Genomic DNA, 27165 nt, shown 5'->3' on the forward strand with positions numbered 1-27165 from the left:
CCATGCCAAGCATTGCTGCCACAGACAGGATATCAAACAATTGCTCTTATACGCTTGGAGGAATATGCACGTGGGGTCCTTTTTATTTTCGTGTCAGTAACAAACTCATGCTTTGAGAGTTTGTTTCTGACAATCAGAAGTTCGCTGAGTGAGCCTAAAACAATATGGAGCCAACTCAGCAAACTTTTCTGCCTTCCAAACAGCTCTCATGCTGACAGTTGCTCTGAAGGCAGCAGGATCCCGCTGGTGATCTCACAATTCGACAAGATACATAGCTTATGCTGCTCTGGTGGACCACCTGCCATTGTCTAAATGTGATCTTTTTGCCTTTTGTTTGTTTGGATTCTGTAAGATAACTGGTAGAAATGGCTTGCTTTAGCCATACAATAAATCACGACGCTGGTCAAAAATATAAGTTCTTAATCAGTTGAACTAGAAAGAAGACTTATTTGTCTGAGCATCAAAGTTCTGTGGGAGGTCACTTGGTGCATGGCCTGGATATGGTATTGAGATACCACTTAACATGATTGAAGGACTTGAGTGTAGGGCATTTGTGTGCTAAACTCTAGCTTAGGAACCTACACCTAAAGTACACCACATGGCCGGACGTAATTCTCAGTGACCTGTAGGACCATAGTGCTGAGTGAATAGTTTGGACAAAGACCAGGCACTGCACCTAGAGTCCCCTGGTCACCGCTAAAGTGGGCCTGAACTTATCTACATTTCACACTTATCCTCGGGTTTGCACATGGCCAGTCCCAGCTCTAATAGCCTGCTGAGCATGGTCAAACGTTGAGGCACCCAGTGGATTCTGGGGTATAGGGGCATTGAGCACCTTCTGTCATTAAATAATTTTAGATGAATATGTTTCGGTTAACTTTTATTCTATAAAGGGAAAAGTAATATAGCCACAATACATGTTTTGCAATAGGCTAACTAAACCTATACACTTGCAATCATCTCCTAGGTAATACATATGTGATGTGTGATTAGGAGCTACCATCTCCCAATTGCCAATTTATATAAACTCACTGTGTAGACATGATATTTCATATACACTCAACCTGTGCAACACTTTTTCCAGTGATTTTGCTGTTGAGAATCAATACTGTGATTTCTACAGAACGGTGAGAAATTGACAACCATTGCACTTTTGCGGTTGAATGAACAGTGCTGTTTTGTGACAATTTCAGATGACGCTCTGATATCCTTCGGGATCAAGTTTGCGCTATATAAAACTTTATAAATAAACAAATAATGTTACATTCTCCACTCTCTGGAACATCATCCCACACAGCACCTTAGACATGAAACAGTTATCCTGAGGTTTCAAGGATGAGTAAGGCCCTGCCTTTTCCACTCTGCCTTTGAGCTCACAGAGGACTAATCTCTCTGTAGCCATAAGTCAATCCCCTGCATAAAAAAGCCCCCAAATAAAAGCTAGTTAGGCATTTAGGATTGCCTGCTTCTACTTGTGTGAACTTCTGCTCAGGGCTTAACCAACTCAAATATTAGCACTCAAAGAGGACTTTCTACGATACTGTGCATTCAGACCTCCATGAGCCATGATGTTTTCTGGTTGTGCCCCACCTTTTCAGACTCCCATCTCTGATTGTACATTGCTCTCCAAACCTGAAGTGACAGGAAAGTGGTCTAGAGTTCTTTATAAATCTATAAATTACTGCATTATCCCCACTTAAAACAATATTGATCCAGACATGGACAAGACAATTTTAGTACTCCGCTTGTTCTTACCTTCACCCCCTTACATTAAGTTTCTCAGTATATGCCATCCCACTGAAAAGGGGGGCACGGCATAACAATTCAGCATCACTGAAATTGGCAGCCTGCATGAAAAACTTTTAATAGTACAGGAATTTTATGGTGTTAAGGAAGCTAAAATAGTATAATCCAGATAAAAAGATGAAAATGGCATTGTCCAAGCACGTGAATCTGTAAACGGCACAAAATCGATCAATGATACAGAAATGTTCAAATTACTTTTTTCTAGGAGATGATGCATTCTTTATGCGAGAGCAAGCATGTTGTTTCTTTTTTACATGGATGAAGAACTCACAGTTCCTTTCCTCTTTGATAAAATTCAGCAAGTGTGATCAGTTCTACATTGATCAAAGTTATGACCTAAAATTATTTTGGAACTGAAGACTTTGCTCATACAAATTGAAAGTAGAGTCATAGAAAATGTTTCCAAGTTGCTAGGTTTATTTTGCTGTTCTGTGATGGATTCTTTACATCTGAAGTTGGTGTATGTTTAATTCTGTATTACAGGAAATGCAGCGGCTTCCAGAAGCAGTGCAGTTGATAGAGAAGGCCAGCATGATGTACCTGGAAAATGGAACTCCTGACACTGCAGCTATGGCCTTGGAGCGGGCAGGAAAGTGAGTAGTCTTACATCTTGATCTTCTCAACAGTCATGCATTTTTTGTTGTTTTTGCGTTGCTGGTATACACAAGAGCCTTACACGTGCAGCAAATCAGAATCGCTAAAATACCCACAAATAAACATTTGGAGTATCTTGAGATGTTATCACTGAGTAGATTATGTTGACCACAGAGTTGTTCTTACAGACTAGGCTAATCACAAAAGCTCACTACTAAATTGGATATATCAAGAGATCTCTTTTTGCATTTCATCTGATGAACATAGAAGCAAAATAGAATTAATAGAAGAACTTTGAAAAAGCAGAAATGTACCAGCAAAACATGTCGGCTGTGACTTTCTGTTGTCAAAACTGAGGATTTGGTAAGACCATTCCAGGAATTTGAATTTTAAACAAGATCTACTTCTGTCCTCTCTTTGGATAAACATCATGGGATGATCACTTTTGAATATTTGATAATGAACTCATGCAATAGATTCTAGTGTAGGACATTATAAGAATTAGATTTATGGTTACAATATTTATATAATGTCAAGAATGTTGGTGTGAATTTATAAGTGTAATATATTTTATCCTCGTACACATCCAAACTATTCTATAAGTATGATATATCGCTATTAAGTGGGGCTCTCCTGAAATGGCTCAATGCTTTTTCAACTGTTTGCGCACTTTGTAAACAGTAGTATTTGTGTTACTTTTGCAGGTTAATAGAAAGTGTGAACATGGAAAAGGCTGTTCAGCTGTATCAACAGGCTGCATCTGTGTTTGAAGTGAGTTTTCAGCATTTCAGCATTTTAGTATTTTTGTTTTTAGTCATAGGTTCCATGTACCGATAAAATGTTTTTAATGACTCCTTTGTTTTGCCCACTCCATTATCCTGAATCCTATTCCACAGGTGCAAGGTACCTCGTCTTGCTACATATTTCTGAGGAATAAGTGGTTGGTTAGTGACAGGTTTGTGCCTTTTAAGATGAAACAATTACTTTTGTAGCAGTGCTCAAATAAAAAGATTTCAGAACATCCCACAAAAGATTGTTTCTTAGTTTATATTGGTTATGGAGGAGTCTTAAGGTTTCCGTTGTTATAATAGCTACGAAGTTGCTTATAGTTTTATGATAATTGAAACAATATATGAATTGAGATGTATCGAGTTGTGATGTCATACAGTTACTTTTCTCTTCAGCCCCTCTTAAATAATCTAAGGAGTATTCTTTAACACTTTTTGGTGAAGGATTTTCTTGCTTAACCTAGAATCCTTTATGCGATAAATCTTACTGCCTAAATTACTTACAGCTCAACTTGAAAACACTTTCTTCAGTATAAAATGGATTAAGAGCCATCAAAGAATGTTCTCTGGCTAAATTTGGTCAAGGCTTTTCTACAAAAGCATTGTCTACCTTGTAAATGTTCCACTATGAAATATTGCACTATTTGCTGCTCCAGTTCTAAAGTTATTTGAGTTAAAGTAGTATAAATTCATCTAACAAGTATTTTCTTTCGTATGCTCATTGTTTTCCTTATCAAGAGGTTCTCTGAGAATGTGAATCAGCTTTGGATTTTGTGTAGATTGTTATTAATGAATTCATTTCTCATTCTTCTGCCAGGACTGAGTCTGTTACCATCAGAAAGATCAGTTAAACCTGAGGGTTTGCGCCATATGTCAAGTCTGATGTGGAAGCTAAAAATCAGAAACATGAAAGTGGCCTTAGCTGAGTAGAAGCACCATATGCATGGTGCAAAGTTACAACTTACAGTTGTCTGCAATTAGTGTGCCCGCTCAATACCTGCGCGTAACTAGTTTGAGTACTTCCCTGTGTGATCTGTCTGCTTGAGATTGCTTGAAAGCTCAGATCAAGAAGTTTATAGTACTGGGGAATCATGAAGTATGATCCTCTGTTTTTACCTTCTCTACAACACTTTATATATAAAGCATTTGCGCCCAACAGCTCCTCGTTTGCAACCCTTGAGGAACTGGTTTTGAATTATGGGGAGGATCAGGTTAAACTGGTTCCACTGTTACTATGGATATCTGTTTGGGTAGATGGGAGACTGGGGTTCAACAGGAGTGATTGAGGATTGCATGGAATGCACGCATTGCCATAGAATCCCATAGATTAACTATATAAAATCCGTTGCCCGTTCTTTAGACTGCATGGATATTTGTAACCGCCCATACCTACTTAAAAATGCCGACCATGGTCTCGAATTCTAAATAAGTTCAAAGATGACAGGGAAGCCTGGGCGATGGAGAAAAAAGTCCAACAGATCCATAGTTGCTGTTGAATCTTATCTCACGGCAGTTAAACATTTCGTCTGGGATCTATACGTACAATGATCGGTTTCCCTATGGGCCAGTTCGATCCCAATGCTCTTTTAACCTGCCCTTGTGATGACCGTTCACCCCAGACCTTGATTCACTTGGTTTTATTCTGTAAATATAATTAATTCTTACGCAGAATGTATTTATTACCACTTTTAAAAGTGAGGGGTTTTACTTAGTTTCGCCCTGCCTTTTTATATTTACAGCTATTATCGCATAAGAAGGGGATGTTGGCGGTTACTAGGTGCCTTACACTCTAATAAAATAATGTGTGCCTAGTTAACTAGGTTAGGCTTGGTTTTACATTTTTATAAGAAATTTATAAGATCCTTGAAGGTCCTTAAATGCTCACGCAGTGTTTTTTAGAATGAACTGTACTGTTATGTTTAATAAGGTTTTAATGTGGCTTTTATGTATATGTTTTTATCTTTTATGAGTTGGTGTGATCAAGGCAGTAGATGCCGGAACGCGTCGCAGCGTAATTATGGAATAAATACTTTATTGCCAGAAACCTCCCTGTGTCGGTGTCTGGTTCGGAAAGCAGCAGTGTTTTTCCTAATCCATATTCTCCAGCATAAAAGTAATTGCACACATTAGGTATAAAGAGTGTTCAGGTATTATAAAGAGAACTTATTCAAGGACCTCAAGTCCCTACAAATACCAGAAGGACTGAATCAAAACAATGTATATCAAGATGAACAGTATCCTGTATTTTGCTATGTTTAAGAAAACAAATATATCAATGGAGGGTAAACCTGGAGCTCGTGTTGCTAGAGAAAAGAGAACTGCTGCAGCTTTATTTAGAAATACACTGATCGTAGAAATTTGTAAAGCAGCAACCTGGAGATAAGTACATACAGATATGAGGACCCATTACCTATCTTCTGACTCCCAGATGGGTGTGCAAGGAGGTCACGTATTCATATCTAATCTTGTTAAGCCGTTCATTTCCAGCTACGTTTCTTTTCTGTTTAATTTCTCTTCCTCATAACTTTTCATGACAATCAACAAAGGTTACATGATTTAGAAAAAAGGGCTTAGACCTTTGTAATCCTGATCCTGCATTTTAGAATCTTTGTTAAATTAATAAACAACCATCCCTGCTCCAGAGGTACCAGCAGATCAGGCCACTATAAATGTAGACTGTACTATAGCTAGCACGTGCTGTGTAAGCTTCAAGATTAAGTGGAGTTCAGCTGCTTGGGGATGTGCTCTTTGGTATGGCTTAGTCTGTATCTAACCTTCAAGTCAAAGAGCAGGTTTTTTTCTGTGCAGGTGGCCTGAAGGATGAGTAGAACATATTGTAAAGTGTGTGTTCACCTGAAATTATCGGTGTTTAACAGATGTTTTCTTACCTCACTTATTAGTATTGGCAAAGTTTTCAGGGATTCCTCACCAAGGAAGTAACATTAATATATTATGAATATCAAAGATCTTATGACTAAGAAGTGTGATTAAAAGAAAGTAACACTTTCTTATTATCCCAATTTATTTACACTTGTGTAATCCTTCTGAGTGGTATGAATAGCTGAGAGACCTCACTGGTGTACTAATCTGTGACATTCAGCATCTGAGCTTCAGTGCTTTTATTATGATACAAAGTTTATGGAAATACTCTTTAGTTGCTTTCTAATAAACCACAGTGGCAGCAGCATCACTTACTTACTTATGTGAATACCTTCTCTGTCTTCACTCACAGCAGGATTATCCTTGATGTGCAATTCATTTTCAGACTTTTTTGTTTTTTTTGTGAGTGGTGCTTTGTCAGATGTGTTTTTAAAGAAGATTAATGCATTTATTCCTCAAACTTCAAAAACTAGACAATCAATTTAAAATACAAATAAAGACAAACAAAATCATACCTCTTCGACTTTATAATTGGGAAACCAGGCTCAAGCCCGGTGTCGGCTCAACATCCTGCGATTGTGGGCAAATCATCGAGTCTTCCTGTGCCTATAAAAAATGATCTGACCTATTGTATTGTAATCTGGTACTCAAGTAAAGTGCTCTAATGCCCTTGGACCTAGTCCGAGCTATATGAAAACTGCTACAAAAAAGCCACAATTTACCATCCTGAATAACAGATTGCATTTTCAGAAACTCCAGAATATTTCTTCCTGGGGTCTCCCACAGATTCAGTTTTTCTGACTTTCTGCTTTGACATGTGAGCCATATGCAGTTGCAATATAGAGTTACAAATATAGGCAGATTAAGCAGGCACGGCCGATACAGGTAAAGTGGGGGGGGGAGGGCCAAGCAGGGGGGCGAGATACAACTAGATAGCAAAAATAAAGTAAATACATAAAACCACTTACCTTGTGCTCACCTCATCGGCAGGTCGGCGAGCGCAAGGTAAGTGGTTTTATTTATTTTATTTTTTAAGTGGTCGATACCTGTTTCAGGTATTCTGACTAATTTGTCAATATACTTCTTCAGGGCCAAAAGAAGATATATTCAGTCCAAAGTGTTACCTACAACTGAGCACATTGTTAAAAAAATGGTCTTCGTAGGAAATCTTGTTATTAGGCTTTCTGGAGAGAGGCCACAGTCTTGATATGAACTATCACTGCACGTCCTCAAAACCCAAAAATGTGTCTCCTACCTGGCTTCTCTCGCAGGGGAGAACACCGACCCACTTTGTAGAGAGCTTGTTGGCACCTGGAGAGGTGAGAACATTTACTAAGAAAGACAAGCGTGTCCACCCTCAGGCGAGCACCACCCCAGAACTTGGCTACCTGAAGTGGATGCAGCTTTTTTAGAAGTGTCCATCTTTGTGATGGAAAATTTAGGATCTCTGGGACAGGGTTATGCCAGTTTCCCCCAGGAAGTGGTGATATAGGGGGTTTAGTGACCCCCGGGGTAAGTGGCCCATTAGCTACTACCCTACACTCCTCTAACACCCCTAAATTGAGTATTTAGGGAACCCTGGCACCAGGTAATAAGATCCTGCTGACTAAAAGAAGAAGGACCGAAGAGCCGCGAAAAGCAAGAACTGTGGAAGAAGCAGCTGACTTGGTGCCAACCCTGCTGGCCTCTCTGCTATTCCCAACAGTTGTGCCAAAATCGGCTCATCCAGCAATCTGCTGTGCCTTTGAAAGCCTGAGAGGACTGCCAGCACTTCTGCCAACACTCAGGAACGCCAGTGGAGCTGATTCCCTGCCCCCAGCAGGCACCCAAAGAGACCTGAGAGGACTCCAGACGGCTAAAACCTGACACCGTAATGCACCACTACACCTGTGCCGCCTAGCCCGAGCTGAAGCGGGTCAACTGTGCCAGCGTGGTCCCCTGTCCCTTCATTGACAAAGCCTACCTTGGACTTGCTCACTGTGGACTTCCAGACGCAGCGTGCATCCTCTGTTTGCAGGCCACCTTTACCGCGAGTTCTCCCGGTGATGAAAATCTGACACCGGAGGACACCTCTCCACCTGTTGCCCCTATCCCGTGGAGAAGAGGACCAAAGGTGTCCCCAAGCATCGTGACACATGAGCCTCCCCCCTTGTGGTTCAGACCGACTGGCTTCCCAGTCCAAGCCTCCAGGCTCTTTTTGACTGGACCAATCCCCATAGGATAACATTGGGCATCCGACGATCAAAGCACCTCTGCGCCCAGTTGCCCCAGTGCAGTCCTGAGGGGACCTGTTGGTGCTGCCTTGGACCTTGCCCCATACTCACCTTCATTAAGTCCATGAGATAGGTCGTGTAAGTCGCTGTACTGTTGCTGAATGCCGTACTTGTTTTACCTCCAATAGGATAACATTGCAGCTTCTGAAAAATGCACTGTAAACTTTTTAAATGCAAAAGTATTTCTCTTGAAAAACGTACTTAACTGGTCGTATTGATTCTAGTGCCTAAACCTATATAAAGATGCATGTTATTTTTATATATTGGCGTGTGTCTCCTTATTGAGTTGTGTGCATCATTTATTGATTATTGTGTGTATTTGCAGATGTCTAACAATCCTCTCTGAAGAGCCTAAGGCTACTCGACCACACTACCCCTAAAAGAGCGCCTTGGGATTGCTAGAGTAAGCTCCTGTTCACTAGTAAGGAAATAACGGGACTCTGTGCACGGTATACCTCTTTTTGGTATACCTTATAAAGAGTCCCCGTCCTACAGTTATCAAGTGGCATTTTCCTATTCCTCCAGGGATTACTTGTATATTTTTTGTTTTCTCTTTTAGAAAAAGATTTGTATTAACATCTGTATTTCAGTAGGTCTTCAGACTTTTGGTCTAGGTTCCATAGATGCCATTCCAAAATTCTGGAAGTCTCTCCATGCCTGTATTTCAGATCCACAGCAAAAGGTTTGGTTAGAACTGGTTCTGCTCCAACGGCAGCAACTTCCTTTTGCTCTCCCCAGGCACTGGGGAGATGTTTGCTGGAAGGCAACCTACCCACTTACAACAGGTTCACTGGTTTCCTTCTAGGCCACCACAGAGCCTTTGTTTGCAGGATATTCTGCACTCTCCGGTCTGATTGGCCATTCCACCTGGCAGACGGGCTTCTGTGGCAGAACCTGGTCCCTTCTTTCCTTTGGGGAATCAGCAGGAGGTTAGCACCACTAGTTCTCAGAGCAGTGTTTAACTTCGGAGATTAAAGACAGAGCTTGCGACAAGTGCCTCTCAGGATGATTTAAATCCTCGAATGCAGTTTAAGAAAGTATTTGGCTAGAATTAGCTCTCAGCTGGAAGTGGGTCAAGTATGGCAATTTAAATAATAACACTATTGTGTTATTGGCGATAAGCCCAAGGTGAATCAAACTAAATTCACCTCACTTCCTCCACCAAAGGCTTTGAGCAAATTGACTTAGTTCATGTTTGTTAGAAATGGGATCTCTGGCTGACTAGGGTTCCTGGGATGAGATACGGTCCTGGTTCCTAACCGTACGATTGCTACTTCAATCGTTTTTAAACGAGTCAAAGCGTGATTCGGTCAGCCGGTATGAGTTGCCCATGCTGGCCAGGGTGTCCAGAAAGGATGTTCAAAAAATTGGTGCAGTGACCGAGTGTTCATTACCCTGATGAATCTGCCGAAACTAATGGGGCAGTGAAACATGTTGGTATCAGGTACTGGTAGGCGACATTAAGCTACCAACCTTTGTTTTAATTCTTCAGCTCACACTGAAACGAAGAATAAAGTGATTGAGTGGGTGTGGCTGTTGATTTTATGTCACTCTGTCCTTTATGAGTTAATGTTGTTATACTCTTTATGTTGCACCTTTACATGCATTTCAGTTTATGTGTTGTATTTATTCTGTTTTCTTTCCGGATTGGAAGGCAACCGATGATGAGAAAGGGGCATTGAGTTGGTAACATCCGCCAACATCCCCGAGGGTGTTCGCCCGTGAGGTGCCTTCCTCTCCACCACACATTTTTCCCTGCTAAGGTGTGTACACATGTGGTGAAGTGTGGATAGATGTACTGTCAGTATAGAAGGCAGACATTTGTTGGACATCACGCTGGACACTTTTTGAATTGAGACCGTAGTATTTAATTTTTTGGAACAATAGAATGAGTGGGGACAATCAGACATTAGAGGAGTGATACCGCACTGCGATAGATAGCAGGGGTCTACCTCGGTATGTAAACAAAGAATACAACCTGAGTGATGTGTACTCATGTCTTTGAAATGTAATAATCGCCCCAGGTATAGGGATCTTGTTGTTGATTGACTGTCTAGAGTGGAGGGCGATCCCTTATATACCTTTCCAGATCCCTCTTGGCTCCTTTTTGCTATTGCTTGACTAGGGCTTGCGCCAAAACCAGTCAGAGGCCACCACTCTAAGTCAGGGCAAGGGAGTTACACGCCAAGATAACCCTTGCTCACCCCCTTGGTAACATGACACGAGCAGTAAGGCTAAACTCGGAGGCAATGTGAGTTAAGTGTTTGCGCACGCACCCACAGCAACAACACCCAAGGGCCCCCACAAAAGGAACTCCACACAAGGTATATGTAAAAATAGCCTTTGAATTACAAAACACATTAGATAGAAACACACACTTTACAATGTGCCAACAGGCACGGGCAGAATTTACAGGGGATTATGTACAGGACAGGGCCACAGGGACCACTGTCAGGAATATGCACTTGTAGGTTTAGAATAATAATCACTGTAGGACAAAAATGAAACATAGAGCACACAACCAGTAACTACTGGTAACAGGTAAGTACCACCTGCGCAACCCTAACCACCTTAGGAGAATGTCACGCAGGGAACCAGGACCTCCCTAGCAACACCTGTACTAGGAAGAACAACCACCTAAGTCTCACTATACATTTAGGGGTATAAACATGAGAACAATACACATGATGCATCACAACATTCAGAGGTGTAGGGAATAAAACATGATGCATAAACATACATTCAGTGGTGTAAGGAAAGCAACTTTGTACATGATGCATAAAAACACATTCAGAGGCACCAGAACACAGGGTGCGCAAAACATACAACACACAGTACATTTCCTAGCACCCTAAGAAGCACATAACTCACAACAAAATCCAGGTTGCGCCACTGCGCTGAAAACCTAAACGTAGCAGCTGCCCACTACTTGCTGGGCAGCTGAGGGACAGAACAGGGCCTAAACGCTGTAGCTGGCACTAAGTACTGCGCAGCTGGGGAAGGCCAAGTAGGGCGAAGGAGTGCGACTCACTCCTGAGTCCAAAAGAACATATGTCCCTAGAGAGAAAAACCTAAAAGGTGCCGCTGCCCACTACTTGCTTGGCAGCTGGGAAGGACAAACTGCGACATGGGCCCTCACTGGCCCTCTGGAGGAAAGACTGCGCAAAAGGTTTGGAGCCCTCTAGGCTCGCAGGACAAATAGTGTACCCATTGGGAGCCCTCCTAGGCTCTAGAACAACTGGGGCCCTCAGGGGCAAGAACACAGGCCCCTCGGCCCCCCCACCGGGGCCCTTCAAGTAACTCTGGCCATCGTTGGAGCCCTCGGGCTCGGAACACATCATGGGGGGGCTACCTAGCTCCTTGAATAAGAATGCCCCCATCGTTAAAGCGCCATTGCTCTGGGGGAACACGGGCCCCTGGTACAGAAGATGCCCCCTAGGAGCCTCATGGGCTCTCGCCAACTGCTCCGGTCCCAGCACTACAACAACAGAGCCCCACTCACCGGGACTCCTGACGCGGCCGGTCTCCGCTTCGGCGGTAGCGCTTGGCGGGGCTCTCTCTCCTCAGGGGAGCCCCGCCTTCACCAGGCGCCCGCTTCGCTCTCCCTTGGTGGCGGCCCCAGGGCTCTCCATAACTCACCGGAGCCCCGGGCCGCGAGAAGCCATCCCTCGGCCGGCTGCTTCTTCCTGGTGCCAGCGTCACTTCCGTCCGGCGGCCCCGCCCACAACCAGGCGGGCCGCGGATGGCGGCAGCCATCTTAACGCAGCTCGGGCCGCGGCGGAGATTCTCGGGGACAGAAAGGAGGGGTGGGCACCCTCGGTACTAAAACAAAATGTAGAAGCGATGTGGGCACTCGCTAAGGAGCACATAAACGGGGTGGGCACCCGTAATTAGGAACAAACGAATAAAGGGGCAGAATGCCGGGTGGGCACCTGCGAGGGGCAGACAAGGAGGGGGGGAATCCCCAGGCAGGGGCTGCAGCGCCGAGCTGCTCAGCCCCAGGCTCTCCCTCCTCCAGAGAAATCGGACCACAGTGGGCCCATAGGAATAAAAAAAGTCCAGCACTCCCTAAAGCGCTGTAAATCAAGTCCAGGCACAGAGAGGGAATCCATACAGCTCCTAACCAGGGAAAGTCCATCAGGCATCCAGGGGCTGGGCAGGGCCCAGGGAGGCAAGCCTTCCCCTGGGCCCCAGCAGCAGCACGCCCCTGGTAGATTCAAGTTGGAGAACAAGAACATTTTGTAAAGGGACACAGCCCCTTTTTATACAGTGAATTCCTTTGTCTCAAGGTGCAGGGTGGGGTAAAAACCAGTCGCAGCTGGTTTTGGAGCACTGTGAAGTACTCAACCACCCTTTCCTTTCACTGGCCAGGCTAGGGACATTAGACGCACCACAGGGGGCGAAGCCAGCATTGTGTGGGGAAAGCCCAGCCCTATTCAGGTCCCAGGTGCACCCCTCACTCACATCAGAATGCTAATCTCAACACTCACCACTGGGGCAGACCCATCCAGACTCCTGGAGCCTGGCTCACCAGCCAGCTCCAGCCAATCACTCGCCAGCACACTCACTGCACATGCACACCCATGTCTAGAAGAGGCACTTCCACACTAGACACATTCACGCCACACACATCATTGCGCAGCATTCAATCTCACGAGTTTGCACATACCAAACTCGGGCCGGCACACCCCACGCATCAGGAACTACCAGGGACACATACATTCCCCATGCATTCCTATGGGAGGGAAGGCCTATCTCACCACACGCACTCAGAGTGCGCACGCATTTTCCACTGGGACACAGTGAAAGTGCGCAGAAACCAAGAACCCCCATCCCCAGGTCACATACAAAAAGCAAAAAGTTCAGGGGTGAACTTGCCAGAAGGGCCAAGTCCAACAATGTTCCAGAGAGGTACTACCTTTCACTACAAAGAAAAACACACTCTGTGCCCTGGTTCCGCTCTTTTCATTTGCCTTGCGATCAACTTCTCTCATGGCTAACACATTTACTTCCACCAACGATCAAAGGAAATCACCACTTCTGATCTCTCATCTGTGCCTGCTTCCATGATTGCTTTAGCGACACCGGTTTATGTAAGGTTCCTGAGTTTCACAATTGCATGGTGCTTGTAGAGCAAGTCACCTAGGTGTCTTGGAACACATTTATTTTATTTATTTAAAAAGTTTTGTTTAGAGCAGACATGACCCTAGTGGGTATCAGAGCGCTTTCATGAAGAGAAGTAGGATATCCGTTGGACTGGTAAAATAGTCACATGTATGAATGACAAACACAGCAATGAAAATAAATAGAGTAATAAGCTTGATCTCAAAAAAATAGTCAGCAATAAGATGATCGAGCATCATAAAGAGTAATTAGTAAGGTTACATTCCTATAAGCATAGGGATATTGTCGTAGGGTAACAACTTACACTGTAGAAAAGATTGTGCTTCTTTTTTTGAAGGAGGCTTTAGATATCCTTCCTTCATCCTCTTCCATCTGTGAGCTACCTCTTGTTCCAACTGCAGGCTTCCCCATGCAAGGGGAAATTAGGATTAAAAGGATATAAGGTGTGAGCAATAGGTCAGCCAAGAATGGCAAATACCTCTTGCCAAACCCATGATCACCGGATTTTGAGGCAAGCTTTTTTTTTAATGTGTAACATAAATTACTGATGTACATAATCGAAACCTAATTTTCCATGTAATGTATCAGTTATCTTTATGCTGCAAATTTGGTGTCTAAATTATTTATCCAATAGAGGTTAGTGAATTATTATTTTTGTATTCCATGTACTTTGAAAAAGAGGCTCTGCAGCTCACTGGGGGGACCATGGCTAAGAGCCCATGGTAGCTTTTTATTTGTGACTGGAGAGAATACTTTCTTCACTGCTGCACCCCAAAATGCAACTTTGTGAAACGTATAAACACAATTGGAGTTATCTAATGAAAGTGTGAAGATTAGGATAAAACATTTTATTCTAGGCAGACATGTAGCTGGTGTCTTGTCAAAAGTGCTCTTCTACTGCATGTGTCAAAATACCAGGCGTGCAAAACAATGGAGAGAAACACTAAAAATATGCATTTCCACGTGGATTTCCATGCAGTTATAAATAAGAAAAATAAGTTCTAAGACCTGAATGGTTTGCCACTAGGGTAAGGTCTGGTAGAGCCCCAATCAAATGTTAAAGTTTCAATGGAATTTAAGTAGATAGATTGTTAAAATATTTAATAAAATATAATAAATTGAAAAAGCTAGTCCTTAATCTACCATGAGGTCTTTGCTGCAAGATGTATTGCAGAAATGAACTGTTACGTTTGAGGAAAAACTAATTCAAGAGTGTTAAACTCAATTAATTCAGATAAGGAGTCAAAAATTAGATCCCCAAAATAGGAGAGGGGATATTCCAAAATGGCAATAATATAGTATGCATTAGAATTCATGTTGTGTGTTGAAGTCGGATCATAAAAATTGCGTATCAGTTCATTGGAACATGCAGAGTACACTGCCCTTTTCTCTATCCTTGGACGCTGTTTCTTGTAGAATTTTTACTTTTCGGAGGAGCTGGGATCTTTTCAAACTTCCTGGTTTTAATTTTATTTTATATGCTTCAGAACAGTCACATAGTTGATTGTTCGCCGTAAGGTGAATTTGCTCCTGTATCATAGCCCACACCTTACTCGTTCTCTTGGCCAGCCCCTCATGTACCACTGCTCGTTGTAGCCTTACTTCCACTACACTGTATTACTGTTCACTGGCCCATCTCGTCCCAACCCCCATGCCCCTTAACCTGCCCTCCCTCTTGGCCTCATTTATGAGGCCTTTGTGTCGGTTTTGCGCTTCTGATGCGTCACTTTTTGTGATGCATCGGCGGCGTAAAACATGCCTCCTGTTGGGCACTATTTGCAAAGTGACGCATCTAAGCAGATGCGTCACTTTGTAAACCCCTGCGCTACATTATACCTGCGTAAGGTATAATGTATGCGGGGGGGCGTTCCCCGCAAAAAGCCTTGTATAAGTGACGCAGTGAAATCTATGAGATATCTCTGCGTCCTAGAGCCGATGTTTCAAAATCGTGCGCACGCCTCACAGCAGGCATAAGACTGATGCAGGCCCTTTCACATGGGGCTTGCCCCATGTGAAAGGACGCATTGCTGGAGTTGCGTCACTTTTGTGACACACTCCAACCATGCGTCACTTTTGCGCCATTCAGATATGTCAGAAATACCGACATATCTGTAACTCCTTGCGACATGATGCCTCATACATTAAATTTGACGCTTCGGGTATTTCGCAAGGAGGGCGCACTGAGAAGTGACGCATCGCTGCTTTTACGCAGCGATGCGTCACTTCTCATAAATGAGGCCCACTGTATTTGATTTTTTCTCCACATTCTTGCCCTAGTAGACGGCGCAGATAGAAGTCTGTTACAAACAATACTTGAATATCCTGTGCCTGGAACATTCTAGAACTGAATATTTTACATGCAGCAACAAATGGAGAACTCCTGAAAAACGTATTTTATTTCACGGTTTTCTCTTTCAGAATGAGGATCGCTTGCGACAGGCGGTAGAACTGCTGGGTAAAGCTTCAAGACTCCTAGTGAGAGCACGCAGGTAGATTTTATTTAACGTATCTGAACTATTTGTTACAGATTTAGTATTCTTCCCGTGGTAAGCCCAAGACTTGTGTTAAATGAGTTCACCTGTAACGGAGAGGAGCGTTTCGAGCGAGACTGGTGGTTTGTTTTTGTGAAAATAACCGTAGTATTTTCAGAGGGGGGGAGGGGGCAGGCAATCACCCTATTGACAGTCCATCTTTTTGGTTCTTGCCTATTTATGTTTTCAGATTAATTGTCGTTAACTAACTTCTGGGAGGTTATTGTGTATGTGACATCGCTGTGTAGAATGTAAGTGCACACATATCAAGGAGATTTCAAAATTCAGAAGAAAATGTTTATAACGGACCTTGATTTGAAGAGGGTGTCAAGTAGAAAATAAACTTTTCCCACGCTTTTTTGCCGTCAGCAGTTTAGAATTGCTTAAGCTCTTTATTGCGCGGGTATGTATGATCCGCTTAGCCTGTAAGCAGTGAAATATATTTTATGGCCACAAGATGTCGATCTTGTGTCATGGAATACACTATCCGTTTAAAACTCGGTGTAACTTAATGGCACTTGAAGTGTAATAAATATTAGACTTTCCAAGTCCTAGAAAATGTGTGTATAGAACAGAAATTAGAAGTTTGTTAGCCACCTTACTTTGAAATATATCGCACTTTATACGAGGATCTTTTGTTATATGTGAAGTGTCGGATAACTACGTTGTCCAGCTCAGCCACTGTTGAAAACCGCTCTCAGCTTCATCTTGGAATTTGTATCCTTCAAGCACAATTGTGTTTTAACAGGATTATCGCCAACATGTTTCCGCCATATTCTTCTCACTTATGTTCTTAATTGAGAACAACTCAATTTTTTGGACATTGAAGTTCACTTTGGCACGTGGTTCATTTAGAAAGGAAGCTGGTTTCCGAGTTGCTATAGTGTGAAAAGATATTTTTTTTCCGCCTGGCCATTGTATAGAGTTTGTTTATCCTGAGATTTCGGACTGGTTTCTGTTTTACGCATTACGTATCGTAATTGTGTATTGTGTTATGTTCTTATTTTTTTCCAGCGAGTCAGAATCTTTTTTTTCTTTAGTGCGACATAATCTAATGTGTGACCACGTCGTGGTATTCCGAACCCTCTGTGTTACTGTCATAATCTGCCTTGAACTCTGGATTGCAAATCTATGGCACGTGTGCATCGAAGCCACGGAAGTGATGTTACCTCCTTCTACCAAACTTTTCAGCAACATGGCGGTTTACTGTTCTAAATCTTCAGATTGGTTTCTTATATTTCTCCACTGTTTGTCAAGATTTCGAAATATTTAGAAGCACCCTTTATTTAAACACGATGCCTGCATTAGATCCCCGAAAGTGTCAATGTTACAGCTTTAAATCTACTGTGCTCTCCGGAAACCGTATCAATTCGATATTTTTTGCTCGACGCTCCACCAGATTCCTGCAGATCTCCAGTGTGAGGTATTTTTTAATATTCGGAATATTTTACCATATGCTCGGTTTATTTAAACATATTTTTTTCTCTGCATGGCTTCCTAGTTTTGTCAATACTGCAGTAGATTCGAAGCATTTAGCCTGCATTTTGCGCGGACCGTCTGATCCCACAGATGGGTCCTGGGGGCCTCGTCTTTGGCAGGTCTAGTGACATGGATCATTTTCTTGTCCTAAGAGTAGTACACTCGACCCATGGATACATGTTGGATCCTGCAAGAAAGCAGTTCAACTAACTATTTGATGTTGTAAGAACACTGTAAACTTATTGACTTCAATGACTAAAATCTAAAGGGTCAAACCCTGCATTTGCCCGTGTTGTGCTCGAAAGCCACCTTAACCAGTGCGAGATAGTTCTAACTCAGCGAGTTAAGCACCTGCTGCTCAGTCTGGCTCTTGACCAGAAATAAATCCTTCACCCAGCAGGACTCTCATTGCGAGTCTTGCAGGTTAACTTTTCCAATTATGAAAATTCCAGCAAATGCATAGCCGCCAAGGTTTAAGATTGCTATATTGCTATGTGTGACATTTTCATCATTTCAGTGTCATTATGAGTGACATTCAACAATTATGAGTGACACTTTCTCACGCGAAAAATGAAGTGCATGGAAAGAGCTGAATATTAGAAATTACAGCCTTTTGTCAATGGGAAGGGCTAAAATATCTGGGAACTGCTCAAAACCCCTGAAATAGAAAGTAAAGATGCTGATATCAACGAGACAACTGTCCAGGGCACCAGTAGCACAGTGTAGCAGTCAGAATTGTAGTAGCAATTGTGCTAAACGTTTGAAAAGGGCTGCAGAGTGTGCAAGGTGAAGCTTGTCTGAAGGATAAAACTGTGGAGACAGCTGAGGGTAGGGCCTGTACACTAAAGCATGATGAGAGTAGGATGTTCATTATCCACATATGGACACTTCCTTAAGTGGGATGGGAGGCCAAGAACAACAGAAACCCTCAGTGAGGGAAGCAGCAGCTTATAACCTCTTATGGGTATAGCAGCAAGGCACGCGTCCATGGACAATGAGCAAGTGTTTCATCCAGTGAATATGCAGTGCTCTACGGTCAGTTTCAACACTTAAAGTAGCATCATCAAAACATTTAAAACATGTAAAACATGTAAGCCAAGCAGGAAGGAAGAGTCAGTCGCTCATGAAATAACATCCATGTAGGAGGTGCTCTATTGAACCACTGAAAGATTGGAACGTTATCTGCAACATATCTTACAAGACTCCCTCCAACAAGAGACACAGTCAGAAATTATACATGGATGCACTTGCAAGTTTTCAAAATGTTTCCTATGCTCCATTGCAAAGACCTAATTAAATGTTTGATATGGACCCATAGCCCCAGAAGGAGGACAAGCAGGCATTCCCTTTCAAGTTGTTTTAGATAGAATGCAATTTGCAATGGATACAGTATTAAAAAGTGCAACAAAATATAAAGATAAAGAAATTATCATTGAGCACGTCTTATACACTCATGCCATTGCACTTGTGTAACCTATTTAAAACAGTTAAGTACATGTTGCTGATATCAAATGAACACAGGGCACAGTGGGTGACTAACCTTCCTGCAGCCATTTCACAAGTGCCTGGGGTGTCAAAGCTGTGCTCTTCGACCAGCAGACTGAATGCCCGGTTACTTACTGGTAATCTTCATTACTCCGAGTATAGTCTACCTCACCACATGATTAACGAAGTGTTCTTCAGCTCCACACCAGAACCCTCCAAAGCAAAAGTTAGCCTCCCATCCCTTCTCAACATGGCCGACCCCTATCACCCCTGACCTCTATAAAAGGCGGGCCAGCCCAACCATTCAGCCGGAAACTACCAAGCACGAACATGAAGCCGATAGCCAGACAGGGAGGGAGTGATGGGAACACATTTGGCGAGGTAGACTATACTTGGAGTAATGAAGATTATCAGTAAGTAACCGGGGCATTACCTCCTCGTAAGTCTTCCTTGCCACATGATTAACGAAGTGAGCGCATACCAAAGCCAAGCGGCTTCATGGAAACTCACAAGAAACCAATGGACCAGAAGGGGATGCCAAAGAAGCAGGGCAAACCCAAAGAACATAAACGAGCGGAAGGAATCACCCAAGGGAGAGGCAACCACGAGCAGGAAGAATCAGCCCAGGACAGCGAGACACAAGAAGGGCTGAAGGACCCAAACTCCAGAGATCCATAGGGCCGGCAGAAAATCTGTCCGAATCAATGACGGAAGGAGGACAGATAAGGCACGGAAGCAGACCGTAAGGAGCCAAAAGCAACAGCAAGACGGCACCACAACCGAAAGAGGCAGGCCGACCCAAACACATCAGGACTGCCGGACGGACAGCCAAAAGTGAAATGTAGGCAAAAACCCCAGACTCCGGAACCGGACGAGAGAACAGAAGCCACCCCAAATCCAATGACGGGAGGGAAAGAAGGAAACAAAACCCACCAGGCCCAGCGGACAATCGAGGGAACCGAGGGCATAAGCCTGGGAACCAGACACCACCAGAGGGGACCGACAGGAGCCACAAGAACGAAGGAGAGCATAGAAAGGACCCCAACAGACCAGCAGAAGCGAAGGCCAATGAAACACCATCAACACGGTGAGAAAGAGGCAGGATACGGACTCCAGCTGCCCAAAGGACCCCCAGAAGGGAGCGCAACACCAGCGAAAGGACCCAGGAAGGCTCAAGGCAAAAAACAGGCCCCGGAAGCCACAGGAAACAACCCTGAAGCAACCCAACCACCAAGGAACAAAAGTGACTAACAGTGGAAATCCTGCAAGGACTCTTAGTATTTGATCACATGACCGTTTGAGTAATGGACTGCAACCTTAACCATCAGGCCACTTTGACTCATTCCAAGGAGGAACAAAAACAGAAGGGTCCAGACCCAAGGCCCAGCCCCAAGAGGGGAAGCAAAGGCCCACCACAGGGCCACACTGCACAAGGAATTAAAAAGCACCCAGAAGCAAGGGGAACGCTTCACGAAGGAGCATGCCAACCCAGCGCAGGTGCCAAGCAAACCAAGCCTGCGATGACCCACTCGCAGAAAACGAGCCGCTGAAGCGAGCTGCCATGAGGCCACACAATGACGAGGCCCGACCCTGTGGAACAACAGAGAGCCGACATGACAAGGGAGCGAACCGGGAGGCAAGGGCACCAGCAGAAACCCATCAATGCGAGAAGGACAGAAGAGCTGGGCAAAACGAGCCAGAAGAAATGCCAACACATCCCAGGAGCAAACCCCGAGCCCGCAGGCCCCAGCACCCCAGAGCCAGGGATAAAGAGATAGAAGACGCAAATCCCCGCACGAAGCGGAGAGGAAGAACTGGGAAAGTCCAGCACCCCCGGACTAACCAACACCCACAGCAGCGGAAACCAAGGGAGAAGATCCCACGTGAGAACCACCATCAGGACAAATGCCTCGTCCAGGCCAAACAAGCCCAGAATCTGCGTAAGCAAAGGGAACAGAGGAAAAGCGCCAAGCCGGGAGCCTGGACGAGGAAGCAAAACGAGCTACCACCAGAGACCCGGAACAAAAGGAAGCCGGCTGCCCATAGAAAGACGGAAGCCACGGGAGAGGACCCGAACAGAGTGACAACCCCCGGAACCCAGCCAAGGACAGAACACACGAGCCACTGGTAATTCCTCTGAGTTGCATTCCATTCCATAGTTCTTTTGCCAACCATGCGGCTTCTGTCTGGAACCAGCTCCTATAGAGCAGCCCAGCCCGAATTGACAGGCCAGGTGCCTTCTGAACGGAAGCACAAGCGCCCCAAGACCGGTTTTGTTCCATATGGGCCTTTTCAGTGAGGTGTATCTTCAGTCCTATAGTACAGTGAGCACGGGATCCATGTCTGGGCATACCCATCGCATGGGGGGCATCGCACTGAGGTACACAAAAATGTGAAGGGGTGGAGGAATGCTTGAATTAATCTCAGCCACTGGTAATTGCTCTGGGCCGCATTCCAGTCCATTGTTCTTTTGGCCTCTATGCCAGCTGAGAGAGTAACCAGCAATATGCAAATCAGGCTTGATCCTGCCCTAGTAGGAAGAACCAAGACTGAACTGCCAGGTCCGGCTCCCTTCGAACAGAATTACAATAACCCTAAGACCGGTTTCTGCCTATATCGGCCTCCTCAGTCCAATGTAGCTCTTTAGATTGGGACATGGCCTAAGTAATTACCGGTGGCTAAGACTAATTAAATCATTCCATCCATCACTTTGGTTTTTTCGTTGCCGTATAAATGAGGCAGTGTAAGCATGTCTGTGTCCACCCCTACCCCCAGGGAGTGGGCCACATCACCACATTTTGCACTTTGTACTTTGTGCTCATGCGGCTGTGTGCTGCTGTGCTCAGGGAACACCTAGAAGTGTGGAACTACGAGCTCCATAGCGTAAGGAGACCTAAACAAAATCCCTTGTCCTATGAATAATCGGCTCCCCATCGCCTCTGAAAAGGGAGAGTTTCCCAGCCCAGCATATAGGATCTCTAGCTGTTCAGGCAAGAAAGCGATTACAGATGGTTGGCCGAGACTGCTAATCAAATTGTATTGAAGGATCGTAGGACATGGCCTCTTTGATGCTGTTGTGTGTTCATCAGAACCTGCTCTGTTTTTGAAGGAGCCCATCCATCTGGAATTCAGCTGGATGCGCTCCGACCAACAACAAGCTCACTAGTGGATACTCTAGCCCAGGGCAGACCAATGTATCCTTTCTGCGGTGAACCCTGGTACTTTGGAATTAGCAAGAAATGTGTTATTGGGTGCTAGAAACAAAAAAAGGTGGATGGCTTTGGTCTCTCCAAGAGTTACGATTCTTCTTTACTGTAAGTCTTTGCCCACAGATGCTTCCCCATGTAGTCTTTCCGCAAATTCTGCATAATGCAGGGTTTTTAGTTCGGGGACTGGCAAAAGTCTAACCCTACCACCACACCCGAGAGTACACTTATCGAGTTTCACTCAAAATGCAAATTATGTTTTTTATCAGTTACTCACCAATAATCCCCCCCTCTGCAGGGTGCCATCCTTCATCATTGGTCGTGATCAACAGGGGTCCGTTGGGGGAAGTTCGTCGCTGTTGATTCAAGAATATTTCAAATGTTGTCACTGACAGTTGCTGGGATTGATAAATGGTGCCCTGGTGTAGTTTCTACTCCTCAAATCATCTGATTTTGTTTGATATTCTTTCAGGTTTTCTTCCTTATATTTTTTATATCATCAACATGTTTGCAAGGTTTTCGTACAATTGTTAGGTGGCAACAATGGCTTGAATAAGGGCAGTATTAGAGGCATAGCATGCTTATATGGTAAATTATTTTGTTATGATCTGGTAACGCTCCATCGGTATATTTTACTAGGGATGTTATATAGTGAATGTTAAACGCGTTCTAAACCCTTCGTTTGCAATTTGACCTCCAGGGATCTTCCTTGAAACATTTCCGAAGGTCTGTTTCCAACTCGATGCCTTTTTTCTACTTTAAAACTGTCAACGTAACCGGTGTTCCCGTTAACTAGTTATTAGTACATTTTAGAAGCAGCCTCCCTGGCTGCGGGTTCTTGCCAGCCTTCTTCCCGTGCGCCTCTAAAATGATGGGTGTATCCTGACGATTAACATTTATCTGTTACATTTTGCGTAATACTACTCTGATCTCCCTACCGTGCTTATCCTGACAGTCACTGGCAGGATTGCTTGTTTTGCCGAATGAATCTGTTAAAGTTTTAAGTTTTAGTCCTTTGGCATAATCTGCCATCTAGAGGTTTAATGAGGAATTGTCCGAAGTCTTATTCGAAAAAGCCTGATCTATTCTCCGTATTGTCAACGCCTAGGGATATCTGTATTCACAGCTATTGTTTGAGGGCATTGACTGACCATCATCACACAATGGTTCTTGATAAAGGGCTTTTTGTCCCTTTGTACTGAATCTGGAATGGCTCATGACAATTTTTCCAAGCAGTGTTCTGAGGATCCTCGTTTTCCGAACTCGATAGGTTCATGCCTTTAGCAACATTCTGAATCCCTGAGTGCCTCGCAGGGGCAGGCTCCAGTCAGGGTGATATTAAAAATCTGAATGCGGATGACATGCATTATGCCATGCACCCCACGTTGGCCGCATACTAGGGAATTGCCCATGTAAGAGTAGGAAACAATTCCTTTGGCACTTGGAATTCATACATTTGTCATATTGAACAGGAAAATCGTGACCTGCCTAAACGAATGCGAGGATTTGCATTTGTTTGTAGAAGACACATACTATAACCCCCCCCTCCAGTAATGTATCAGCTCATCTGATAGGAACATTTTATTGCCATTCTGTGTCAACTTGGGACAGTGTGTGTCAGCAGTGCCACAACCTAGCTCCAAGTGTTAAAGCCCTAATCGTGTACAGGTGCAAGCTATCGAAACTGGGTTAATATGTTAAAAATAGTGGTGAAGGTCTAGTTGTACCTGTGATTCTGAAATGGAATACACATCCATACTTCACCAACGGTTAAGTAAAATGGCCAGCTCTCTCTCTATTTACATAATATGTAAATTAGCTTCTCTACATTTTTTGTACATTTAAAAGCCACTGTGTTTGAAATGCTTTACCACTTACCAGTATCGACTCCTAAAATGTGTAGCACACACAAAGCATAACATTATTTATTGGACCGAACTCTCCATAGGGTGGGCTCTGTGAATAGCAACGTGAAATGGTATCACTTACCTAAACGTACTCTTAAAATGTTTTCCAGTGCACACAGCAGGAATACCTTTATTTAATTTACTCGTGCCAAACCTGCCTTAGTGTATGCGTTGTGATAAGCAACGGGGTCTACCTAAAAGTTGTTGTGATTGTTTACAGAGCACTTGCTACCTTTATAAGTACATCATATGCAGAAGGTTCATGCACACCTTTAATTTTATTGTACAAATGAGCAGGGAAACTTGCACATTTAGTCCTGGGTGAAAAATTCTTCTGTCTTAGTGAGGAATACAAAAAAATGATGGGGTGTTCTCTAATATCAAGGATGTATTGGTTAATCTGCCATTTCTAGTTATGTAGTCGGAAAATGTTGTACTCTTCATCTCATCTGCATTACGATAACCTTTGGGGTGGCATATACAAGATACTGAATACATGGGGGAGGGGGGCGGTAGAGAACGCAAAACTACCTTTCCAACGAGCCTGGTAAAAATGAACAGTGGGGTGAAATTATGGAGCGGACAAATAACTTTGCATCCAATGCAGGGGGCAGAGAGTCTCTAGTAAAGATTCTCTACCAATAGCACTAAACCCCAATGCACCTGGTGAAAATGTGAGGCGGGAGACACATTTTGTGGTCGTGCCCTGTGCGGAGGCCCTTTTGCACATTGGTTGGTCCTGGTGCAAGTGGAAGCTATCACTGTGTTTTTTACTACTCCGTCAAGGACAAGCGTCCCCATTTTCCTTGCCTGTATTTTTTCCCATGGCTCCCCTGCCACACAATTGAAACAAGTATTGTCTGTAATTTAAGAATGCAGACTCTGAATGATAATCAGAGATCACGGTTGACAAAACTTTCCCTTTCAGCCAATCACACCGAATGTCAGTTTCCATGGACAGTCGTTGCATTAAATGCCTACATTATGCGATGGGGAAAGTATTGTGAATTGCACTATAAAGTGCACTCTGAGCTATTTTTATCACAGGTTTTTTGGGGGAGAAAGTCCTCGACCCTGTGCTTGGGAAGATGCTGGCAGGAATCTGGCTTTGGGTAGTGTCCATGTGGACAGCAGGTAGTGCTCATGGTAAAAGTGGCTGGACCTGTGCTGGAAGTGGGCCTGACCTCCTAAGAAAATATTTGGGGAGGTTCGCTTTTGTTTTCTTCAAACAAATGAAGCATGGTTAATGGACTGACTGTTTTTCTAATGGTATAGTCTTAGTTTCGTGTATAATATTAGTAAACTTTTTTCAACACAGGTGGCTTCAAAAGGTGCACAAATGTCAAGCCATTTCCTCCTTGTGCAAACTACAAAACATATATTCATCAATAGTTATATGCTAGGGTAATATTAATATTAAAATTGGAAAACAGTTACTGGACGCTTAACTGGCTAACATCGATCAAAACATTGTATTCCATCAGTCTGCTGGCTTACCCTTCCTCTTTCAGAAACTTGTCCCACAGCACATCTTTTGTTTTTCCGACACCTAGTAGCTAAGCCAGCCTTCTTTGGTTGATCAGAAAAGAGGGACAGTCCCATTAAATGTTCCATGTCCTGTCATATATTTGCGCACAACTCACATCCTTGTATTATTTAAATCTTTCTAAAGTAACTTGCTCACGATTCAGAAAGTTCTCCTTTTGAAAACCGAACATTAATACCACAGCATTATTATTATAATATTTTTTTTTACATTTTATGGTTTTCACAGAGCATCTAGAAGTCTACACCAGTTGTAGATTGCAAGGAGTAATAAGGGGGGAAAACTACTTCATGTACAATTACCCCTTGATGGAAAGTTCTGACGACTAAATATATGATGTTCAAATGTGCATTAAGTCATAAATCTTTTTCTTAGTGAAAATCGTCTCCTACACACCTATTTAATATGGAAACAGTCTCTTCCTTTTACCACAAACAGTACCTTTGCTCCAACCAGTCACAGGAGTAGATTTGTGGGAAATTCCAGAGAGAGAGGAGGCAATTAACTGAAAATGGATAGCCAATACCTGTCTACTTGTGAGTTCCCTGCAGTTTGCTGTGCCACACCCTGGGAATCTACTTCCTTGCCTCGACACCAGTATTTCCAATAAGGAAATTCCATCTACAGTGTTCTCATTGGTTGTGTTAAGGGCTCTTCAAAGATCCTGTTCCTGAGTTTCCCCCTCTGTCATACTGAATCAGTTTTTATTAGGTTTTTGAAATAGTTTATTGAACCTGTGATATATGATTTCTAATGTAGTCGTGGCTCGCAATACCGGGGGGGTGAGGGGGGTGTACCTGACCGGGTCCCGCGCCACCTCTGCTCCTGGTATGGGTCCCCCGTTTGACGTTTTCCTGCTCCTGAACTGGAACAGGCTTGCTCCCTCCCCTCCTGTAAGCTAATCATAGCGCTGCAATGGCAGCGTTGTGATTGGTGCGGACAGCCCCCAGCCGGGCGCCTGTAGGGAGGCCATTTTCTCTATGTAGGCTGCTTAGAGAAAGCACTCCTCCCCGACCCGCCCTCCCTTCACCAACGAGGCATACCCTCCCACCCGCCCCCAACCAGCCATACCCTGCCTTCTGCTTGTGCGAGAACCAGAAACATAAAATGGTATTTAAAATACCAGTTTATGTTCCTGCTTCTCACTCTGCGTGAAAGCAGTGGGGTGATGCTCCTCCGCTCTAATGGAGGAGCCGCCCCTGGTTGAAGCACTTTGCGTAATAGATATATGTACAGTAGATTAAACGGAACACAGGGAAGCAAAAGAGTTCTGTATATGCACATTGGATCCACAAGTCTTAACCATATAAATTCAAGGTGTACATGATTTAGCAGATATGTAACATTCAAACATTGAAGTTAGCTAGGTATAATAATTGTTCTAAATTGAAGGGCAAAGTTTAACATGAGTGCAGAAGCCAAGTAATAGCTGGATTTGGGGGAATGCAATATAGAGGTTTAAATGATAATTGTACCTGAATTCCATTTCCAGGTTGGTTAGACAGTATGCACTAACAGCATTTGTAAGATCTATTTCACCCTCTTA

The 27165-nt window shown here is 43.7% G+C and overlaps 1 protein-coding gene across 1 annotated transcript in view; it reads left to right on the forward strand.

Annotated features, from left to right (window-relative positions):
* The window catches only part of NAPG (NSF attachment protein gamma), a 154097-nt gene that overhangs the window by 55757 nt on the left and 71175 nt on the right, over window positions 1–27165 (forward strand). The window contains exons 6-8 of the mRNA XM_078688150.1: window positions 2290–2399; window positions 3105–3171; window positions 15884–15954. Coding sequence (XP_078544276.1) covers window positions 2290–2399; window positions 3105–3171; window positions 15884–15954 — 248 coding nt within the window. The remainder of the gene's footprint in view (window positions 1–2289; window positions 2400–3104; window positions 3172–15883; window positions 15955–27165) is intronic.

Source organism: Lissotriton helveticus, chromosome 4_1 (genome assembly GCF_964261635.1).
Source record: "Lissotriton helveticus chromosome 4_1, aLisHel1.1, whole genome shotgun sequence".
NCBI lineage: Eukaryota > Metazoa > Chordata > Amphibia > Caudata > Salamandridae > Lissotriton > Lissotriton helveticus.